Source organism: Hemitrygon akajei, chromosome 1 (genome assembly GCF_048418815.1).
Source record: "Hemitrygon akajei chromosome 1, sHemAka1.3, whole genome shotgun sequence".
Taxonomy (NCBI): Eukaryota; Metazoa; Chordata; class Chondrichthyes; order Myliobatiformes; family Dasyatidae; genus Hemitrygon; species Hemitrygon akajei.
This window is the reverse complement of record NC_133124.1, coordinates 213,432,061-213,455,325: the sequence shown is the minus strand read 5'-3', so window position 1 is coordinate 213,455,325 and position 23,265 is coordinate 213,432,061. Positions and strand designations below refer to the sequence as shown.

The 23,265-nt window shown below is 43.5% G+C and overlaps 1 protein-coding gene across 1 annotated transcript in view; it reads left to right on the top strand.

Moving 5' to 3' along the window:
- Nucleotides 1-23,265, top strand: part of hk2 (hexokinase 2) — a 92,316-nt gene that overhangs the window by 12,383 nt on the left and 56,668 nt on the right. The window contains exon 2 of the mRNA XM_073060197.1: nucleotides 22,472-22,634. Coding sequence (XP_072916298.1) covers nucleotides 22,472-22,634 — 163 coding nt within the window. The remainder of the gene's footprint in view (nucleotides 1-22,471; nucleotides 22,635-23,265) is intronic.

Genomic DNA, 23,265 nt, shown 5'->3' with positions numbered 1-23,265 from the left:
AACAAACTTCCAAAGTTCAGAGAGAGAGGGAGAAAACAAGTCATGCAAGCAATAAAAGTAAGCAAATATCAGTTAGAACAAAAGTGAGCCCTCAGACATAAAGGCTGGAGCAAGCCCAGAGATCAGACTCAGTTCTATTTCTTTCTTTCTCTCTCTCTCTTTCCGTGCCTCTGTCCTTCTTTCTCCCTTAAGATCTTCTTTAAACTCGCTCCCGCTACCCCCCCCCTCCACCCCCCCGACAGCTGACTCAGCTTTTGGTCACCCATTCCAGCATTTGCTTTTATAGTCCGATGTCAAGTTTTATTTGGTAAGACAGTTGTGAAATCCCTCGGGGGTGTGCCGCTTTATTAAAGATGCTGTATCAACACGGGCTGCTTCATCGGGAGGGTTGAGAGAAGAACCGCTTCTTTAGAGAAAGGTGTTTTTATTTTCTTGCCTCTCATCAGCAGAGTCAAAATGTCACGTGTAGATCTCTGACCAGATGCTAAGCCTCGTTCACTTCTGCTCATGATCACAGACCCATTTTCATTTACCATGGCTGCTGATCCAATCTTACTAAACTAATGTTGAACTGCAAACCACCTGACTCAGATTTAAATTTCTTTATCATACGTACATTGAAACACATGTTTCCGTTAGCAACTAACACATCCGAGGATGTGCTGGGGGCAGCCCACAAGTGATGCCACACATTCCGACGCCAGCGTAGTATACCCACCATGTTCAGCAGAACAACACAAGCAACAACAATAACTATAGCAAACAAGCCCTTTCTCACTCTCTCAGCTGCCCACTCTAACACACAGACAGGCCTCCAACCCCAGGACAAGCCACCTCCAGGCTTCCAGTCCTTGGTCCGGGACTCTCAGTCATCAGGCTTCCAACTTCAGACTTTGCCGACCTCTGGGTATTGACCCTAGAACTTGCTGATCATGGATTTGACCTTCAGGCCTAGACCCATGATTCACCACTCACAAGTTTGACCAGTGGCCTTGTCTTCCAGACTTCCACAAACCTCTGACTCTGGTGACCTGGGGAGACTGACCAGCTCTCATGACTTCTTCGGGCCTCTATCTGTGGGCTCACCAACTTTGATCTTTGAGCTTCAGACTTTTACCTTTGTAACTGTCAAACTGTGGACCTCGACCTTCTGCTTTGCTGAATTCCAGGGTGTCAATTCCAGGACTCACTGTTCATGGGTTTGACCTTGAGGCCTTGACCCTAGGACTTGTCGACCATGGGTTTGAATGCCAGGCGTTGACTTGAGGACTTTGCATTGACCTTTGACCCTGTGACCTGTGGGGGGGGGGTCTTCACCAGACCTCATGAACCCCCAGGACTCACTGAGTTGAGGATCACTTGCCGACCTGACCTCATGAAGCCAGACATTCAACTGCGAAATGCTCTGAGATGGACTCTGAACACCAGCTCATGCTCAGACTCTGTTTAACATCCTGAACTCTAACTCCCCCTCATCCCTGTCCCTAAACCCTAACCTTCCCATATTGTCTCCGAAACTGTCCCTAAGAACTTTTAAAAGAAGTTATCTTTGTATGAATGTATTATTGAACGAGGTAAGAAATCCAGCACAAAGATACATATTAATTACAAAGGGGGTGGTTGTTCTCGGAAACAACGACAGGTACTGCCTCAGATTTAGGTTAACGTTTATTGCGTAGCCGCACTGAAGAGTGGTTTGTCAGTGAACTGTGGAATTTCAGATGACATGGTGTATGTTGCCAGTAGTGACCTACACCAGCCCTTTGCTTGCTTTGGTAGAAGGCAGACTTACTGACTCGCATCTTCTGTGAGATGATGATGTGGCCCTTGTTACACAACGTCGTTGGGAAGCCTTACCTGTAAGGACTGCGCTGTAGGGCAGACATTCATCTCAGTTTGAATCAAGTTACGCCCTTGGTGTGGTTCAGTGGAGCTGGAGATGATTAAGGAGGCTCAAAGCAGTCCTAAAATATGCTGGAACATCGTAAAGGCATCACTTGAGTCATTTCTGACCCGGTGAGTACAGACACTGCACACGAGTTACGCATTGCAACAGAACTACTAGTTTTCAACAACCTTATCATTCCAATTCGTCTTAAAAATTGAACGTATTGCCAGCTCCAGCCTACCTGCCATCTAGGACATATATACAGACAGGTGCCAGAAAAGGGCCGGTAATGTCATGAAGGATCCCACCCACCCTCTTCATGAATTGTGTAACCCACACCCATCTAGAAGGTGCCTACATAGTATCCACACCAGGACCACCAGAGACAAAACCAGTTACTTTCCCCAAGCAGTAAGGCTAATCAACTCCTCCACCCACTAACCCACCCCTCCACACCCCCAACCACCACCACTTCGTCATCTCTTATCAGTCACCTTACCTACAGACACTCCTGTGCCTAGCGTCACTTTATGGACATATATAGATGTATAATAAGCTATCTTATGTATTTATATTTATTGTGTTTTTAAATTATTATGTTTTTTATCTTATTGTGTATTTTTTGTGCTGCATTGGATCCAGAGTAACAATTATTTTGTTCTCCTTTACCCTTGTGTACAGGAAATGACATTACACAGTCTTGAATCTTATCAATAGTCCCATCTGAATAGGAGTTAAAAATTTTAATGGGTATTTAATTAATTTAAATTGCATGCTGTTGTCAATATCTTTCAATCAGCAGAATTATACATCGTGGAGCATCCTTCATTAGGATTCAGTGCAAGTTCTGACCCTCAACCAAAGGTCAAAGTAAATTTATTATCAAGTTACGTACATGTTGCCAAATACTACCTTGAGATTTATTTTCTTGCAGGCATTTACAGGAAAAAAACCCAAGAAATACTGTAGAATTTCATGAAAGATTAGACATAAACTAAGACTTACAAACAACCAATGTGCAAAAGAAGACAAACTGTGCAATAATAATAGCAGTGATCAGCTACCATACAGATCCAACTTTGGTAATGGTCTTCACATCCCACCCAGCACCCTCCACATGCAATAGATCATCACCCATCATTTCTACCACCTTCACCTTGAGGATATCACAAGACATGGAAGGAAAGACACTCATTTATCTATCGGAAACCACCACTCTCCTTCTAACATCATCTTCCTATGTGGATTCTGGAGATGTAATATCCGTCCTTCTACCTGTTCCATTCCCTTCCAGGACCTAAAAGTCCTACAAAGCAGCAATTCAAAGAAAATTATGAAGGGTATAGATAGGGTAAATGCAAGCAGGATTTTTCCACTGAGGTTGTGTGGGATGACAGCTAGAGGCCATGGGTTAAGGGTGAAAGGTGAAAAGTTTAAGGGGAACATGAAGGGAAACTTCTTCACTCAGAGAGTCCTGAGAGTGTGGAACGAGTTGCCAGCACAAGTGGTGCATGCCAGCTCAATCTCAATGTTTAAGAGAAGTTTGGATAGGGGTATGGAGGTCTATGGTCCTTGTGTAGGTCGATGGGAGTAGACAGTTTAAATGGTTTCAGCAAGGACTAAGTGGGCCAAAGAGCCTGTTCTGTGCTGTACTTCTCTATGACTATATGCTTCTACTACTATAGTATATTCAGTGTTTGCAATTTGTTTCTTTTGTGTTTATATACTTATTTATTTAAAGCAGAGGTTCCCACCCTTTTAATGCCACGGACCAACACCATTAGGCAAGGAATCCCTGGACTCCAGGTTGAAAACCCCTAATTTAGAGATACAGCACGACAACAGACCCTTCTGGCCCAGTGAGCCACAACACATGTGACCAATTAACCATATGTCTTTGAAATGTGGGAGGAGACCTGAACATAGGGAGGGAGGAAACTCACTCAGTCATTGGAAGAGCCCTTACAGACAGTGGCAGAATTGAACCTGGGTTATCGGCTCTGTAATGGAGTTACGCTAACGGCGACTCATAGGGTGTTAGAGTTACTATGCTAGCATGGAAACATGCCCTTCAGCCCATTGCTATCGTGCCTAGTCCCACTGAACCGTACTTGGACCACAGTTCTCCCCTCTTATCCCTGTACTTAAGATTCCCCTCATGCTCCCCTTAAACATTTCACCTCTCACCCTTTAACCTATGACCTCTAGTTCTCATCTCACTGGAAGCCATGCAGCACTAGTTGTTCTTCATGACTTTGGTGAAACCAAATGTGGATTGGATTGATTGATTTAAGGCCTCCAGTAAAATGTCTAAAGTCATGTTTATTGTCATATCTCAAGTCCAGTTATGCACAGGAGCAATGAAAAACTGACTTGCAGCAGCATCACACCTCCTTTCAGTCAGCAAGGGTAACGTTAAACTTTGGGTCACCTGCTATTTTAATTCACCGTCCCACTCTTACCACTTTAATCTCTTAACAATACAGACTAAACCCAACAAGGAACAGGATCTCATCTGCTGACATGACAACCTCAGGACTCAACATATGATTGTAGGGAAACTGCCTTTCCAGTCCGTTTCAGTGCTGGCCAGCTGTCATGTCAGCTCAGAGCTTTTCTCTCTCCACCGACGCTGCCTGACCTACTTAGTATTTTTGGCATGGTCTTTTATTTCGAATTTCCAGCAGCTACTGTGTTTTGCATCTCATGTTTCCAGCATGATTTTCTCTCTCCTCCTTCCTCTCCTGGATTTGCATCAATTCGAGGCATCAACACCTTTTGGTCAGTCTTAAAAAACAGAATGTGTTAGGTCACGTTCTGTAGGTCTGACTGCAGGCATGGAAATAAAAACTGGGTTAGCAGCTCAGGTCAGTCCTAGACTAAAAGTTCCTAATGCGCTCAATTTCATTTCTAAAAGGGTTTATCTAACAAATTTAATATTAAACACACAGCACATATTTTCCTCGCATGAATATAGTGATAAGTCACATAAGTCAATAGCATCATAACATTTTAAGTAACGTTTGGGTATTAAACACACAGCGCATATTTTCCTCGTATGAACATCATTGCAACACACCAATATCGCTGAATCAGTGGGAGCCCTGGGCTTGTTTCCCTGCAACAAGATGGTCCCATCGAAGGGTGATGGGAGACAGCGATACTCGCAGGGGATTCCTTATGTCCAGTCTATTCCACAATTTAGTTTTCGTTGCATTCGTTGCAGAAAAGCCCGCTTCGCAGAGATATGATGTTGGAAATGGAAGCAATGTTTTCAGTGCTTTCATGGCTATCTCAGGATATTCAGCCTTGACTTTGATCCAGAATGCCGGCAGAGAAGTTATGAAAAACATACTTCTCAGCCCACCGTCATTTGCAAGCTCGAGGAGTTGATCTTCTTCCTGCGCTGACATGGATGATTCACCGGGGGCATTCACAAATGGATCACGGACCCATTCCTTCGCACATCTTGGGTCATTTGTGGTTGGGAAGTAACGCTCGAATTCTGTTGACAGTGAAGTTAGGTGATCGCGCACCAGCTGTGAGAAGGACGGTGCAGCCTCAGTCTCTCCCAAAATCCCAGCTAATGTTGGGAACATGTCAAATATGCCCCTGTCCACTCGCCGTCCCCATAGTTCCAGTTTGGCTTTGAAAGCAGACACTTTATCTGCCAACTTGAAGACAGTTGTCATTCTCCCCTGAAGTGACAAATTGAGTTCATTGAGCAGGTTGAAGATGTCACACAGATAAGCGAGTTTTCCTATCCACTCCTCGTCACTGAAGTGTGCTGCCAGTGGTGACTTTTTTCCTGAAAGAAATCTCTGTAGCGGCTCTCTTAACTAAAAAACCCTGGCCAGGGCTCTCCGCCTTGAAAGCCACCTGACTTCAGTGTGAAAGAGAAGGCGTTTGTGCTTTGCATCCATTTCCTCGCACAGCTGCTCAAACAGACGTAAGTTGAGGGCTTTTGCTTTGATGTGGTAGATAACTTCAACAACGTCACTCAATACGGCTGTTAAGATCAGGTGACATTTACCATCACTATCACGTAGCACTGGCAGCAATCCTGAGAACGCCACCCTTGAGGTCCTGTATAGGAGTTTTTGAGTGTATTTGTTGACATACCAAATTTCTTCAAACACCTAATAAAGTATAGCTGCTGTCTTGCCTTCTTTATAACTACATCAATATGTTGGGACCAGGTTTGATCCTCAGAGATCTTGACACCCAGGGACTTGAAACTGTGGTTTGATGTTTAATATTCTGTGTGTTATTCGCTTGTTTTTTGCCATCAGGTAGAAAGTACAGGAGCCTCACGACTCGCACCACCAAGTTCAGGAACAGTTCCTACTCCTCAAACATCAGGCTCTTGAACAAAAGAGTATAATTACACTCATCTGTTGAGATACTCCCACAACCAATGATCTCACTTCAAGAACTCTTTATCTCATTACCTCACGTTCTTGTTATTTATTTATGTTTATTTATACAGTTTTTGCATTTGCACAGTTTGTTGTCTTCTGCACTCTGGTTGATCTTTCATTGAACCTGTTTTAGTTACTATTCTATAGATCTGCCCACAGGAAAGTGAATCTCAACGTGTTAGATATGTACTTTGATCATAAAATTTACTTTGAACTCTGATTCGCACGATTTGTTCTTTTTCTTTGAACGGGTTCCATGGTATTTCTTTGTTTCATGGCGGCCTGCTGGAAGATGAATCTCAGGGTTGTATACTACATACTGTACCTACTTTGATAATAAATGTAGTTTGAACTTTGAAGAATCTTCATCAAAGGCTTTAACAGTAATTTTTTTCCCTGCAGAAGCTGCCTGACCTGCTGAGTATTTCCAATGTGTTCTATTTTCATTTCTGTTTTCCAGTAAAATTTTCATCTGTCATGGTCTCCACCGTATCTTTCTCTTTTCTCTCCTTATCTGCAGTTTAAGCTTTCTAACATTTCTCAGTTCTTTTTGACCTAAAGCATTTGCTGTTTCCTTTCCCACAGTTATTAACTGGCCTGTTGTGTGTTTTAGAATTCTAGCATCTGTAGCTTTGTTTTCCCTTTGAGCAGGATATCAATAAATGATCCCAGGAATGAAAGGGTTAACATATCTGGAACTTTGGGTGGCGCGAGGCCTGTGTTCACAGGAACTTACAAGTATGAGAGATGGATCTATTGAATATTGAACAGCCTAGACAGAGTGGATGTGGGAAGGATGTTTCCCATAGTGGTGGAATCTAAGACCAAAATGGAGCAGGGGTTCCCAAACTGGTGCCCACTGACCCCTCAGTTAATGTTAAGGTTCCATGGCATAATAAAGGTTGGGAACCCCTGAAACAGAGGGGCATCCCTTTAGAACAGAGATGAGGAGGGGGGAGATCATTGCCAGAGATGGCTGTGGAGGTCAAATTATTGGATATTTAATGCAGAGGTTGGTAGGTAAGGGTGCCAACAGTTATGGGGATATGGTAGGAGAATAGCATTGAGAGGGATAATAAATGAGCTATGATGGAATGGTGGAACAGACCCAATAGGCCAAATGGCCTAATTTGACTCCTATGTGTTAGGGACTAAATGACAACATTGTTTGCGATGCCTGCATGCTGATATTGATACCCTAAACTCAAGTACACACCAACAGCATAATGCCAGGGTCTAACAGTCTGTATAAAATAAAGCTTAATTTTAGTGCATTAATATTAAAAAGAGAAGCCACACTAGTCTTTTTAAAGAACATAAGCTGAAATAGAATTATGGGGAGATAGATATAACACCGAAATGGATGCTTTGGCCAATCGAGTCCACATTGACCATTAACACTAAACCTATATTAATCCCAATTTTTAATTCTCTCTATATTCTCTTCAACTCTCCACAGATTCTACCACTCACCTTCATACCAGTGGCAATTTACAGTGGCCAGTTAGCCTAGCAGCCCGAAATATGGCCTCTGGTCATCTCTGATCTTTAGCCGATAGTAATGAACTGTGATGCGCGGTGGGGTTGAAGCCTTTGCCTCTGCTTGTGTGTGGGGTGGGGGGGCTTTGGGGTTCTAACATTTCTGTCGTTCGTTATTGTTTTTTGTTTCTCTTTGTTTCGTGGATGTCTGTGATGAGTAAGAATTTCAGATTGTATACTGTGTACATTCTCTGATATTAAATTGAACTATTGAACACGGCAGTCTGTGTCTCTGGGCATTTTTCCCTCCCCACCTAAAAGATGCCCCAAATGTCATGTGTCAGAGCGGATTTGATGCAGTTTCTTTCAAATTCTATAATCGTGAGCAGAGTGTCATGCTCAACAATAATGTCAGGAGCTGGAAACGTCTTTATACATTCAAAGTAGGTTTATTATCAAAGTACGTATATGTCATATACTTTCTGAGATTCATTTTCAAAAGAGGCATTCACAGTGGAACAAAGAAATATAATAGAATCAATGAAAGACTGCACACAAACCAATCGCAAAAACTACACAAAGCGAGTCCTGAACAAGAGTGTCAGCCCGAAACATTGACTATCCGTCAGTTCCATGGATGCTGCCTGATCTGCCGAGCTCATCCAGCATCTTGTGGGTGTTGCATCGGATTTCTAGTCTCTGCAGAATTTCTCGTGTTTACACAGACCGACGGTTCCCAGCAAAGAAATTACTTTTATTAATCAGTCTACTTTAACACAATCACCGCCATGGTTATTCCTGGGAAATACAGTCTGCCACTGCCAGACATTCATGGTTAATTAAGCTTCTAATTAATGCATTCCGATTAAATGGACATTACCATTTCACACTTGAGCTCAGTTTGACAGTGAGGTGTTTTCAAAGTCTCATTATAATCATCCTGCCTCTATTCAGACATGATAACTTGGGACAGATTAACACTGGATTCCTTCTTTTGCCACCGCCCCTCACCGCAATTGGTTCATGTCTCACGACACGTACCCAGAGCAGACCACTCTCCTGCTCCATCTTCCCTGAGGGGACGTCCACAAATAGTTGTTCTAATTTTAACATTTGGACTCTGAATGCTTTCAGGATTTCCATTATGAATGTCAGAGGCAGGCTGCTCCATTGTAATCCTATGCTTTGCAGTGATGATATTTTAAAATAATCTAAGCTATAAAGGAAAGTTCTGGAGGTTTTAGTCAGGCTGGTTAACAGTTCTGTACTTCATCTTTGTAAATTTAAAAAGGTTAAGCCATCTCCCTGTCACAAACTAATGAGCTGATTGTACTAGCTATCGGTTTCTGCTGAGGAGATTGATTTTTGCTTTGGGTCTGTGAAATATTTGGGAGATTCTCTGGACCGTTAGTAATGGTCTGCAGTTAATTGACTGCAGAAAAAGCAAGTGCACGGGGACTACAGTTTGAATTGGAGCAAACTTGCAGTCATCGGGCCATGGGAGCAATCACATTCCTTTCTTTGTTATGTACCGTGTTGTATGACATGGGCGATCATGTCTTTTCGTGACTATGATTGTTGTTGGCAAATTTTTTTGCAGAAGTGGTTTGCCATTGCCTTCTTCTGGGCAGCGTGCTTTTCAAGACGGGTGACCCCAGCCATTATCAATACTCTTCAGAAATTGTCTGCCTGGTGTCAGTGGTCGCATAACCAGGTTTTGTGAGATGTACCAGCCGCCCATATGACCATCCACCAGCTACTCCCATGGTTTCATGTGACTCTGATCGAGAGGGCTAAGCAGGGGCTACACCTTGCCCAAGAGTGACCTACAGGCTAGTGGAGAGAAGGAGCACCTTACACCTCCTTTGGTAGTGACCCATCTGCACCGTGCCACCCTATGGGCTTAATAATGCATGGGAACAGGCCCTTCGGCCCTTCTCATCCATTCTGTGGGCTTTGGACCATGGCAGAACGAACAGTCTCTTCCTGCTGCTGAAGCAACCTCATTGGTTGCACTATTCTGTCGACCGTAATGGCCAGGGGAGAGTTAGTTTGTGACTAACCAGCATAACTAGTCTGTCAGGAACCTCATTTAAAAATCAAGCAAATTTCGTACATAATGCTCCTTGTTAGAAATCTACAGTAACAATTTCAGCTGTGTTGAATGTTAAATGCAACCAAGTGAATTTGATATTCTACACTTTGCTTTTCTCACCTTATGGACTTTAGGAGATTCGCTCTACTCACACCCCTCTTTATATCAGCGGTACAGCACCGGAAACTGTGAGCACGATGGGTGTGCGCGTCTCGAACAACCTCTCATGGTCCCAAAATCCAACCTATACATTCAGGAAAGCTCAGCACTACCCCTGCTTCCTGAGGAGAGCGGGACTGTGCACATCTTTACCCATGTCCTACTGAGTTAAGTATTGTATGTAATTAGTTTTGCTACAACAAGTGTATGGGACATTGGAAAAAAAAAAGTTGAATTTCCCCATGGGGATGAATAAAGTATCTATCTATCTATCCTAACAAGCTGCCTCGTTGCGTGGTACGGAAACTGTACTGCAGCCGACGGGAAGGCTCTCCAACGGGTAGTCAAAGCTAACCAACGCATCACCAGCACCAGTCTACCTCCCATCAAGGACCTAGGAAAAGGGCCAGTAACACCATGAAGGATCCCACCCATCTTGCTCATGGACTGTTTGTCCCACTCCCATCAGAGAGGAGGCTATGAAGCATCCACACCAGGCTCAAAAATAATTACTTTCCTCAAGCAACAAGACTGATCAACACCTCCACCTACTAACCCACCCCTTCACACCCCGCCCCACCTCTACTTTATAAATTCCTGTCAGAATTACCTTATGTGCAGACATTCCCGTGCCTAGCGTCACTTTATGGACATACGATCAATCTACGGACACGAGCTATTTAATATTTATTGTGTTTTTTTTTCATCATTGTGCATCTTTTGCATTTTTGGGTGCTGCAGAGAAACAATTATTTTGTTCTCCTCCACACTTGTGAACTGGAAATGACATCAACTAATCCTGAATCTTGAACCTTTACTTCAACGACGTTACCCTTTATGCCGCATTGCTTAACTACTCAGCCCGTCAGTAGTTACTGAAACCATAAGAACAGAAGAACTAGGAACAGGGAGAGGCCATTTAGTCACCTGGACATTCATCGTCCATCATGAGTCATACAATTCATGTTCTCAGTATTATTTATTTATTTATTTTCATTTGCACAATTTGTCTTCTTTTGCACATTGCTTGTTTGCCAGTCTTTATCTATAGTTTTTCATAAATTCTATTCCTGTAAATGCCTGCAAGAAAACGAGAGGCAGGGTAGTCTATGGTGAACGCACTCAGTGGCCACTTTACTAAGTACCTCCTGTATCTAATGAAGTGGTTTCTGAACGTATGTTCATGGTCTTCTGCTGCTGTAGCCCATTCATTTCAAGGTTCGATGTGTTGTGCGTTCAGAAATGCTCTTCTGCACACTGCTGTTATAACGTTTGGTTATTTGAGGTACTGACGCCTTCCTGTCAGCTTGAACCAGTCTGGCCATTCTCCTCTGACCTCTTTCTTAAAAAAGGCATTTTCTCCCGCACAGCTACTGCTCACTGGATTTTTTTTTTGTTTTCTTTTGCAACATTCTCTGTAATCTTAGAGGCTGTTGTGAGTGAAAATCCCAGGAGATCAGCAGTTTCTGAGCTTCTCAAACAAAACTGTCTGGCACCATTGATCGTTCCATGGTCAAAGTCACTCAGATCACAGTTCGTGCCCATTCTGATGTTTGGTCTGAACAACTGAACCTCTTGACCATGTCTGCATGCTCTTATGCATTGAGTTGCTGCCATGTAATTGGCTGAGTAGATATTTGCGTTAATGAGCTGGTATGTAGGTGCATCTAATAAAGTAGCCATTGAGTGTATACATACTTTGACAATAAATTTACTTTGATTTTGACTTTGACTTCAAGGTCACGGCTGATGTTCTGTTTCAAAACCCAACCTTCTCGCAGTAAGCCCAGGTTCCGTGTCTTATCTGACATCCAAAAACCTTTCACTCTCCATCTTGGATGAACTCAGCAACTCCACAATGCTTGGCAGAACAACACAGAGCACAAAAAAGACAAAACGCAGCAAGAAACGAAGCAACAAGTCCCTTTCTTCTCTCCCGCCCACACACAGGGACGGTCCTCCTACTCCAGGCAAGCCTCCCACCTTCTGCGGGCTTCCAGGCTTCAGTCGTTGGGCTATGACTTCCAAACTCATGATTGCCCTACAGGCTTCTATCTTCAGTATCAACCTCTGGATGGGAACCCATGGTTCGAACTTATTTCACTGGCTGACTGGCCCTCATGCCTCCTCTTCGCATGATCGTGCACTGACCCGGGACAGCCCGTCAACCTCAGACCTCCTTCGCCGCCTTGTCCATATCGCTAGCTTTTTGAGTGTAAAGCTGGAGATCTGGACTCCCGACGTTCTTCATCCCACGTCCACATCACTGGCTTTTTGAGTGCGGAGCAGGGGTCTGGACCTCGGCACTCAAAAGGATGAATGCTTCTGGTCCGCATGGAGGTGCTGAATGGCCTGCTCCATGTAGTATGACTTTATGACTCCATTTGTTTGCAGAAAATTCTCCTTACTTTGTAAGCAATAATAATTGAGAATCTGTTCTTGTTGACTACATGGGTGAGGACAATGGAAGGCTGGCCATGTCAAGGTGTTGAATTTTTTTCAGCTATATTCAGTAATATGAATTACTTATAGAATGTATGTGTGCAATGTATCACGTATGTGCCCTCCCTTCCCCTTATGTAGTCAGCCTTGAGTAACACTGCTCATGTAATTCTGTTGTAAAGACGGGAAGTATAACTGGTTGCTGAGAAATGTATGACTCAGACAGCGGAATCACTCACTTCCTCGGTACTATTGCTACTGAAAGGAAATTCAGGGGGATTCTGCGAATCACTCATGTCAGCTGTGAAGTAGGAGGATTGACTGCATTCCATGTCTGTTAAATCATTAAGTTCCCTATTTAAATAGTCATAACTCTTACAATTATTTACTTATCATGAGACAGCCCCCTCTAAAGTTTAAAGTGGATTTATTATCTAAGTATGTCACTATATATTACCCTAAGATTAATTTTCTTGCAGGCATTCACAGTAGAAATAGAATAGAATCAATGAAAAACTACACACCAAGATTGACAAACAACCAACGTGCAAAAGAAGACAAGTTGTGCAAATACAAAAGACACCAAGTAATAATAAATAATAAGTGAATAAATAATACTGAGGACATGAGTTGTTGAGTCCTTGAAAATGAGTCTGTAGGTTGTGGAGTCTGTTCAGTGTTGAGGTCAGTGAAGTTATCCACACTAGTTCAGGAGCCTGATGGTTGAAGGGTAAAAGCTGTTCTTGAACCTGGTGGTGTGGAACCTAATGCTCCTGTGCTTCCTTCCCGTTGGTAGAAGTGAGAATAGAGCATGGTCCGGATGGTGGGATTCTTGATATTGGATGCTGCTTTCTTGTGGTGATGCTCCTTTGTAAATGTGTACGATGGTGACGAGGGCTTTTCTTGTGATGGACTGGTCTGTGCCCGCCGCTTTTGGCAGACTTTCCCATTCTTGATTTTTAGTGTTTCCAAACCAGGTCGTCATGCCACTATTCAGGATGGTCTCCACTGTGTGCCTGTAGAAGTTTGTCAAAGTTTTAGATTGCATGCCAAGTCCGCGCAAACTTCTAAGGAAGTGGAGGCTCTGTCATGCCTTCCTCTGATGGATCAGCAATGTTCCAACAGTACAGCAGACTCGATGGGCCAAATGGCCTAATTCTGCTTCTATATCGTATGGTCTTATGGTCTTACATGGTAATGTCAAGGAATTTAAAGTTACTGACCCTCTCCACCTCTGATCCCCTAATGAGGACTGGGTCATGGACCTCACATTTCTTCTGGGTTGTATCTCACATTTCTTTTGTAGGCTTTCCTCAGAAAGAGACAAATCCAAGTGGGTGTGGTGTCTGCCTTATGCACGCTACAAGGAAAATTATTCCTCCAAGGAGCTGAAGCTTAAAGAAATTCGGTTTGTCACTGAACTCTCTGACAAACTCTGCAGATGCACTGTTGAAAGTATCCTGACCGGTTGCATCATGGTCTGCAACGCAATAAGAATGCGCAGGCACACAAGAAGCTGCAGAGCGTAGTGGACTCAGCTCAATACACCATCCCTCCCACCATCTACATGTAACTGTCGCTTCAGTTAGCGGCTTAATATAGGGGGTGATAGCCCCCGGCCTAGCCAAATTTAAGAAATTTTCTTTGGGTGGATGCTGCACAATGTGTCCCCTGTTACAAATCAGTACCTGGAAATAACAACCAGTATACAATATGCGATTAAATGATTGAACTTTATAATTCTTACTTTCACTATATGGTTAGTAAAGAAACAATAAAAAAGAAAACGGGCCCATTCTCACGGAACAGTCTATTGCGCAACGTTGGAGCTACTGATAAGCCGATCGTCAACCATTGACTTCCTCCGATCGTCGCTGACCTTCGGACCCTCTCTCCAAGTCCACTCCGTCCGGCGGTCTACCAGCTCTCTCCATTCGCGTCTTCTCTCCTCATCTCTCCCCAGCAAAAGACTGTGAAAGTCTCTCTTCCAGACTCACAAGAAAGGACACCAACTCTCTCGTTGGATTGCTCCAGCATTCCAGACCCCGTTATCACTAGCCATAACCCAAACATTGCTGCTACAGAGAAACCATTACATTAGCAGTGAAACCTTATAGCATGTTACATACATGAGTTGCTGCCTCAAGAAGGCAACATCCATCATCAGATATCCCCACCACTGGGGCCATGCCATCTTCTCATAGCTCATTGGAAAAGACATACACAAGACTGAGGAACAACACCTTTGGTTCAAGAACAGCTATTACTTGTCAACCACTCTGTTCTTGAGCTAGTTCCACAACCCTAAACATACCCTCAGTATAGCAGCACTATGACCACTTTGCAGTACAATAGACTCTTTTGGTTATAATTCTGTTCTTTCTCATGTAATTTTGTATAATTTATCTTCTTTGTGAACATTGTGTCTCTGGTGGGCCTGTGGTGCCTCTGCAAGTAAATTTTTCTTTGCACTTGTGCGTACATGGACTTAACTTTGACTTTGCTTTCCAAGTCTGTATGGATTCTGCCCATCTAAAGGCACTTGGATGTGATCTTCTTTGTGTAGCAGCTCCAGGAAAGCCCCAGCCTTTATAAATGTCATTTCTTGATGGAGTCAAAGCCCTGGGCTCCACCTGCGCACTCTGGAACACCCTCCTCAAATTTGACTGACCATAGAAATTTGTCTCCACATGGCATACAAGCCTGATAGTAACCAACTGGTGTGCAACAGAGCCAATCTTGATGAACATTGGAGTCAGGAGTCCCAATCTATTTTTCCATCTTTAATCAGATTCACTTTATTGCCAGAATGTGAAACAGACCAGAACTGATTGTGGCTCGTTGTCGAGCATAAAACATGGAACAATATCATAAAGACAATAAAGATTCCAAGATTAAAAGGTTCATAGTCCATTTATTATCAAAGTATGTATTCAGAATACAACTGAGATTTGTCCTCCTGCAGATAGGCACGAAACAAAGATACACCATGGAGCCTGTTCAAGTAAACATCAGACATCAAACATCGTAAACATTTGTGAAAAAGATCAAACTGAGGAAATGGCAAAAAGTGAGCGAACAACAGATAGAATATCGAATATCAAACCAGGGGTCCAGTAGTATTCAGTTTAGTTCAGCTAAGCACTTTAACCCACTGCAGGCCGCAGAGCCATTCTTCGCCAACACGCCCCAGAACGCATTGATTGCCCATTTCAAATGGCTCAAAAATTGTAAAAGAAAGAGTAACCGGAATCCAGCAATACATGAGTCATGAGCTCCAAAGACCCCAAAACGAGTCCACAGCCTTGACGACCAATCCTTGCAACATGGATAACAAGACTCCTGGACTTTCCTCATCAGCAAGGAGAGGAAAACCAGTCAAATGTAGGCAGGTGGCGCCGAGTACCAGCACATCCTCCGCTCTCATCCTCATTGACTTCAATCTTGCTCGAAGCCTCAATCGGGAGAGCAATAGAGCTGATCATGGGCTCGCACCCTGCCCCCAGGCTTCCTGGCTTCCAGGCTGCACACTGCAGCTCCAAGCCTCACCAAACTCCCTCAGAGACAGCAAACACCTGATCGCCTAATTGGCCCCAAAACACACCATCAAAATGTAAATCCCAGGGTCCAACTGCACACAGCTTAGTAGTAGAATCATATTTGTAAGAAGAAATAGTTAAAGAAGTAGTTTTGTGAACTGTCTGCAGGACACCATTGGTTGCCTTATTTGCTATTGCCATCTTGCTATTGATACAGAATTTTAGAGGCCTCTGTTGGTCAGGGTCAATAATAGATGTCGTGTCCTAGCTGTCTAGGTATACAAGCTAGGGCAAGTCGATATGGAGAGCAAACTGTTGCACATGTAGCAAGCTCTCCCTTGCCAGACAGTTGATGTACCCAAAGGAACGGCAGAGACTGATACAGTTTGGCACCAGCAGCGTTGCAGGAGTTGCCAGACAGTGTTGAACTCAATGTGGGTCTGCCGAAGGGACTCCAGCTCCAGATTTTTCCCTCAGGGTTTACTCCCAAAGACTTCCCCATGAGTGGGTACAGCAGCAAGGCAGCAAAAGTTTGAGATCAGAGTTTTCCTTCTAGATGAGCTGCCACCACAGCTGATGAGCTCTAGCTCCCTGAAGCGACTAGTTTTAAGGCACCAGTAAGCCACCTTCTTTCAGTAGTGGAAGCTTGTCCCCAATACCACCCCAGGCTTAGTAGCTAAGCCACATGTGAATGTCAAGAGCTGGACATGGTTGTCAGAGGCTGTTTGAGACTCACGCCATTGGGGGCATTTAATAGGTAGTGGAAGCTTGTCCCCATTACCACCCCCAGCTATAACAACCTTAACATACTGTGACAAATTAGCAACCTGCAACTTACAAGACAATAGTGCAAACAGCCATGGGCAGTTTGGAAATTTGTCTCCAGGTGGCATATGAGCCTGGGAGTAACCAACTAGTCTGCAGCAGAGCCATTCTTGATAAAACTTGGAGTCTAATGTCCAATGACACTTTTCCATCTTTAGTCGGAATCAAACTCAGAGTGACTTTATTGCCAGAATTGATTGTGGTTCGTTACCAAGGATGATACACTATAAAGACTATAAAGATGCTATGAAAACAATAAAGATTGAAAGGTTCGAAGTACATTTATTGTGTATTCAGAATGCAATTGAGATTGGTCCTCCTGCAGACAGTCACGAAACAAAGAAACACCATGGAACCTGTTCAAGAAAGCATCGAACACCCAATGTGCATAAAAGATCAAAATGTGCAAATTTCAAAAAGCGAGCGAACAATGGATAGAATGTCAAATGTCAAACAAGGAATCCAGGAATAGTCAGATCGGTGCCTCACCACCAGTTGACTGCCGGGCCCAGGGACGTTCTTCGCCGAAGAAGTCCAGTCTGCATCGGTGAAAACTGCTCAAAATCGCAAAAAAAACAAGTCGAACAGCCATGAGCAATCAGCAATTAGCAGAGTGGTCACATGCACGAACGTCAATAATCAAACACAAACGTATCTGAACACATGAACAGACTCAATAATTATCAACAGAACAAGGAGAGCAGTGTGGTGAACTACATATACCTGTCTGGACTGCTCCTGTGGCTCCTCACACAGACCCCTGTATAAAGGCGATTGAGGCCTGAGCCCGGCCTCATTCTCCAGGATGTAGTGTTGTTCATTCTTCCAGTCAATAAAAGCCGATATCTTGCTTCTTACGTCTCAGAGTGAGTTATTGATGGTGCATCAAGCAGGAAAGATCATTTAATAAATGTTGTGCAGTGAGTGAGTTTTGCTGAGAAGCTGGATAGTTACAGGAAATAAGTTTCAGAGAAACGTGTAGCCCTGGTGGTGATGGACACAAGGTTTCTTTTCACTTCCAACAAAGTTTCTAGGAATAGAGCTAATCTCATGATTAAATGGGAAAACAAATACCATGCCCTTGTCCATTCGTCTCCCTCCGCTAATCTCCCTCCCAGCACTTATCCCTGCAAGTGGCCGAGGTGCTACACCTGCCCCTACACCTCCATTCAGGGCCCCAAGCAGTCCTTTGGGTGAGGAAACACTTCATCTGTGAATCTGCTGAAGTTGTCCATTGCACCCAGAACTTCCAGTGCGGCCCCCTCTACATTGGTGACACCCGTCGCAAAAAGTAGAAGTGAAAATAAGTCGGCCTCGATCCTAAGGGATTGCCTATAACTGCGACAGTCTTTAATAAATATATAAAGAATAATAGTTTTGAAAGCCAAATTGCATTTCTATTTGCAAAGTCAGTCTGACCTGTCAAATATTTCCACTATCTTCAAGTTCAAGTTTAACTGTCATTCGACCCTACATGAATACCCATGAATACAACCAAACCAACCAGCGTTACTCCGGGGCCAAGGTGCAAAACACAGTACCAGTAATCACACAGCACAAAGCACATATGGCACATACAAGATAGCAGAAAAATGCAATAACTCAAAAAAAAAATCACCCAAGGCCCTGAGTCTGTGAATGTTGCAGAAGTCTGCAGCCCAACACGAGACGGTTTGTCTTCTGCTGAGCAAACAGTGGGGCGGGGGGGGGGGGGGGTGCAGGACCGACTCCAGCATGGATGCTGTGCCATGGGTGGAGCACACAGACTCCAACGCCACTCACCTGGGCACCTGTATACAGTTGATACCGAGGCTTGAGAACAATCTGATTACTTTATACAGATGCCGAATTTCCTGTTTAATTTGCATTAAGAACAGGAGTGGTTCCTTTCATTGTCTGCTTTGAGTTTTATGGAATTTACAATGTAATCTGTCCAGCTGTTTTCAGCTCTCTCACAGTCTCTTTTCCGTGAATTACATCTTGCCCTTTCGGTATGCATGCAGGAGCTACTTTATCAGGTACACCTGAACACTTGCTTGTTCATGCAAAAATCTAATCAACCTATGATTTGGCATGAGTATATGCTGTGTCGAATGATGTCAGCAGTCATAATCTTTGGCCATGATTGTTCTTGGCAAATTTTTCTACAGAAGTGTTTTGCCATTGCCTTCTTCTGGGCAGTGCCTTTACAAGACGGGTGACACCAGACATTACCAATACTCTTCAAAGATTGTCTGCCTGGTGTCGGTGGTCGCATAACCAGGACTTGTGATAAGTACCAGCTGCTCGTACGACCATCCACCACCTGCTCCCATGGCTTCACGTGACCCTGACCAGAAGCAGGTGCTACACCTTGCCCAAGAGCGACCTGCAGTCTAGCAGAGGGAAGGAGCACCTTAACCTTCCTTTGGTAGAGATGTATCTCCACCCCACCAACCATCTGGCAGCAACTCAATGCATAAAGCCTGCTGGCAAGGTCATGAGGTTCAGTTTTTGTTCAGGCCAAACGTTGGAATGGGGAGGAAATCTGATCTAAGTGACTTTGACCGTGGAATGATTGTTGGCGCCAGACGGTTTGGTTTGAGTATCTCCGAAATTTTTGATCTCCTGGAATTTTTTCACCGACAACATTCTCTGGAGTTTACAGAGAATGGTGCAAGAAACAAAATTAAAAAAAAGTGAGTGGCAGTTCTGTGGGCAAGAATGCCTTGTTAATGTGAGAGGTCAGAGAGGAATGGCCGGACTGGTTCAAGCTGACAGTAACTGTGCGCTACAACAGTGGTGTGCAGGAGAGCATTTCTGAATACACAACGTTTTGAACCATGAAGTGGATACCTACAGCAGCAGGAGACCGTGGGCATACAATCAGTGGCCACTGAGTGTATCTGTCCATTCCCTTCTCCCGCTGGTACTTTCTGGTGGGTCAGAGAGCCAGGATAAACCCCCTTGCTCTTCATCACAGCAAAGCTGAATGATGGCCTCTCTGTCTAATCATGGCTCCCTCAAGTGAAGCACTGCAGGGCCAGTCTGTGCAAAGTACTCCATCTTCTGTCAATGTAGTTGTTGGCCGCTGTCCTTGAACCACCAATGAAACTGTAGACTTTTCACATCAAGTCAAGTTTATTGTCATTTAACTATATACATGAGACAACGTTTCTCTGAACCAGGGTGTAAAGCACTGTAGTACACATAACACATAATAACTTATGAAAGTAAGGATGAAATCTACAGATGGATCACACATAGATAAAGAAACTAAAGTGCATAAATTAAATATTGTGAGGTATAGAACAGATTAAACGGTGACACTTTGAAAATGATGCGGCAGGGAGTTCAGAAGCCGAATGGCCTGAGGGAAGAAACTGTTTCCCTGTTTCCCACCCTGACCATCCTTGTTTTTATTCATCGGAGTCTTCTGCTTGATGGTGGAAGGTCAAAGAGGATGCTGGATTTGCAATGACTCTAAGCTCACCTACACTTACTGGTACAAGTAGCTTGGGCTAAGAGATTCACTTATCTCTTAACTGTGCATATGGATGTCAAACAAGCTGCTTTGTCACTTAGTTACAATATATGAGTTAACTCTGTGGTGCATCTCTGTAATACAATAAATAAACATTGCAAAACCCATAAAATCTTATTGCAGTTTAATCTATTCATCTGAAGGCCTCATTGTCAGTGGCTGTAACGTTTATGATTGAATCACATCAAATGGTGCTTGGCAATCAATTTGGTTAGCTCTTCACCTCACCTCTATTTGTAGCAAATCAGTTTTGTCAGCAGCTCGTGAATTCAAGTTCAATTCGAGAAACCCAAACATGTTTGGCTCTTGTCTGGTTATGAGGGAGTGCTGTGATAATAGATGTGTTTACTTTTTGGCTCTTAAAAAAGTCCAAGGCATTTTATTTTGACGCAGAGCTGGGTTTAATTTCTTGTGTCCTGGTCAGTTCCATCCTCCAAAACAAGACAGGAATGAGTCAGGTGAATAATTTGACTCAAATCCCGTGGGGTGGCAAGGTAGTGTAGTAGTTGGCAATAATACCTTACAGTGCAAGTGACTCCGGTACAATTCCCACCTCTGCCTGTAAGAAATTTGTACTTCTCCCTGTGCCTGTGTGGGTTTCCTCAGTCCAAAGATGTACTGGTTAGAAGGCTAATTGGGCATTGTAAATTGGCTCGTGATTCGGGTAGGACAAAATCGGGGGATTGCTGGATGGCGCGGCTCGAAGGGGTCAGAAGGGTCTATGCTGTGCTATGTCTCAATAAATAAATTAATATCTTTTTTTCTCTTTGGAGTAAGGGAGAATGAGAGGTGACTTGGCAGAAGTGTACGAAGACTATAAGAGGTATAGATCGAGTGGTTAGCCAGATGTTTCTTCCCATGGTGGTAATATGAAAGGGCATAATTTTAAGGTGATTAGAGGAAGGCATAGCAGAGATGTCAGAAGTAAGTTTTTAAACAGAGAATGGTGGGTACGTGGAACTGCCAAGGGGGGTGGTGGAGGCAGGTACATTAGGGAAGTTTACAAAACTCTTAGATAAGCACATGAATGATAGAAAAATGGAGGGCTATGAAAGAGGGAAGGGTTAGATTGAAAGGTTGATCTGAGAGTAGGTTAAAAGGCTGGTACGCCAGTACTGTGCTGTAATGTTCAATGTTCTATGAATGTTGTAGATGTGTGCTGACACTATCCAGTAGTAAACATTTTAGTGGTTGTAGGATGCTTTGAAATAAATTCTGGTCTCCCCATTTTTCCCCAAGGATTACTGGATATTACACAGGCCAGCATTTGTTTTGGCTTGTCAGCTGATTGTGTCTAATTGCTTTTTATGGATTCACCAACAAAGCAGCAACAAATAAATGTCAAATTATTCTCTCTCCCTCAAGGGTTGGGAAGGTTAATGGCATTACCCTGAGTGTGGTAGGCCTTGTACGATCACCTGGATGAATCGGCTCTTACACCTGAACTGATCCCACAACCTATGGACTCACTTTCAAATACTCACGTTCACAGCATTCATTCATTCTTTTATTTATCTATCCGTCCATCCGTCTATCCATTCACACAGTTGGTCTTCTTTTCCACATTGTTGTTTGTTGGTACTTCAGTGTAGTTTTTCACTGATTTTATTGTATTTCACTGTTCTATTGTGAATACCTGCCATAAAATTAATCTCGGCTAATATATGGTGACACATACAGTATGTATTTTGACAAGGGCACCATGGTAGCATAGTGTTAACACAGCTCGGGAGTTTCGAAAGTTCGATTCTGGTATCTTTCTGTAAGGAGGTCAAAGCTTCTTTTAGCAGCATGGTATAGCATAGTGGTTAGCACAACGCTTTGCAGTACAGGCAATGTGGGTTCAATTTCTGCCACTGCCTGTAAGGAGTTTGAACATTCTCCCCGTGACTGCGTGGGTTTCCTCTGGGTGCTACGGTTTCCTCCCGCAGTCCAAAGACGGACCAGTTGGTTGGTTAATTGGTCATTGTAAATTGTCCTGTGATTAGGTTAGGGTTATTAGGTTTGTTGGGGGGTTACTGGGGTGGCATGGCTCAAAGGGCCAGAAGGCCTACTTTACACTAAATCAGTAAATAAATTTACTTTGAACTTTGATTCCAGGTCAACAAGTACCTCTATCACATGCAGCTGTCAGATGAGCAACTACATGAAATATCCAAGCGCTTTCTAACAGAGATGAAGAAAGGTCTCAGGAAAGATACCAATATAACGTCATCCCTTAAAATGCTGCCCAGTTTTGTTAGATCAACTCCTGATGGGACAGGTAAGATCAAGTTTTTGAAGTTCTTGCTCTAATGCTTCCTTGGTGATAGTTTTAGCCCAAATACCTTCTTTCAGATTAAGTTCTGTGTAAAATGAGTTTGGTAAATAGCTTTTGCTGTTTTTGGTTTTTGCTGCCTGTGAGGGTGTTAACTATTGGATCGGGCTGTATAATTGTTTTTTCTTGTACTTTAACTTTCCTATGCTTGTTTGTATTTTTATATAAACACCTATACATGATATACAACCAGTCGCCACATTTTTTATGTATCTCCTGTACGCAATAAAGTGGCGACTGAGTGTATGTGTGTGGTCTTCTGCTGCTGTAGCCCATCCACTTCAGCTTCAGCGTGTTTTGCGTTCTGAGTTGCTTTTCTGCACATCACTGTTGTAACATGTGGTAATTTGAGTTATCGTCCCTTGTGCACTGACCTCTCTCATTATCAAAGCATTTTTGGCCACAGAGCTGCCACTCACTGGATTCACACCCCCCCCCCCCCCGCCCCGCACCAATCTCTGTAAACTCTAGAGACTGTTGTGCATGAAATTTCCAGATGATACTCTAACCACCCCATCTGGCACCAACAGTCATTCCACGGTTAAAGTCACTTAGATCACATTTCTTCCTCATTCTG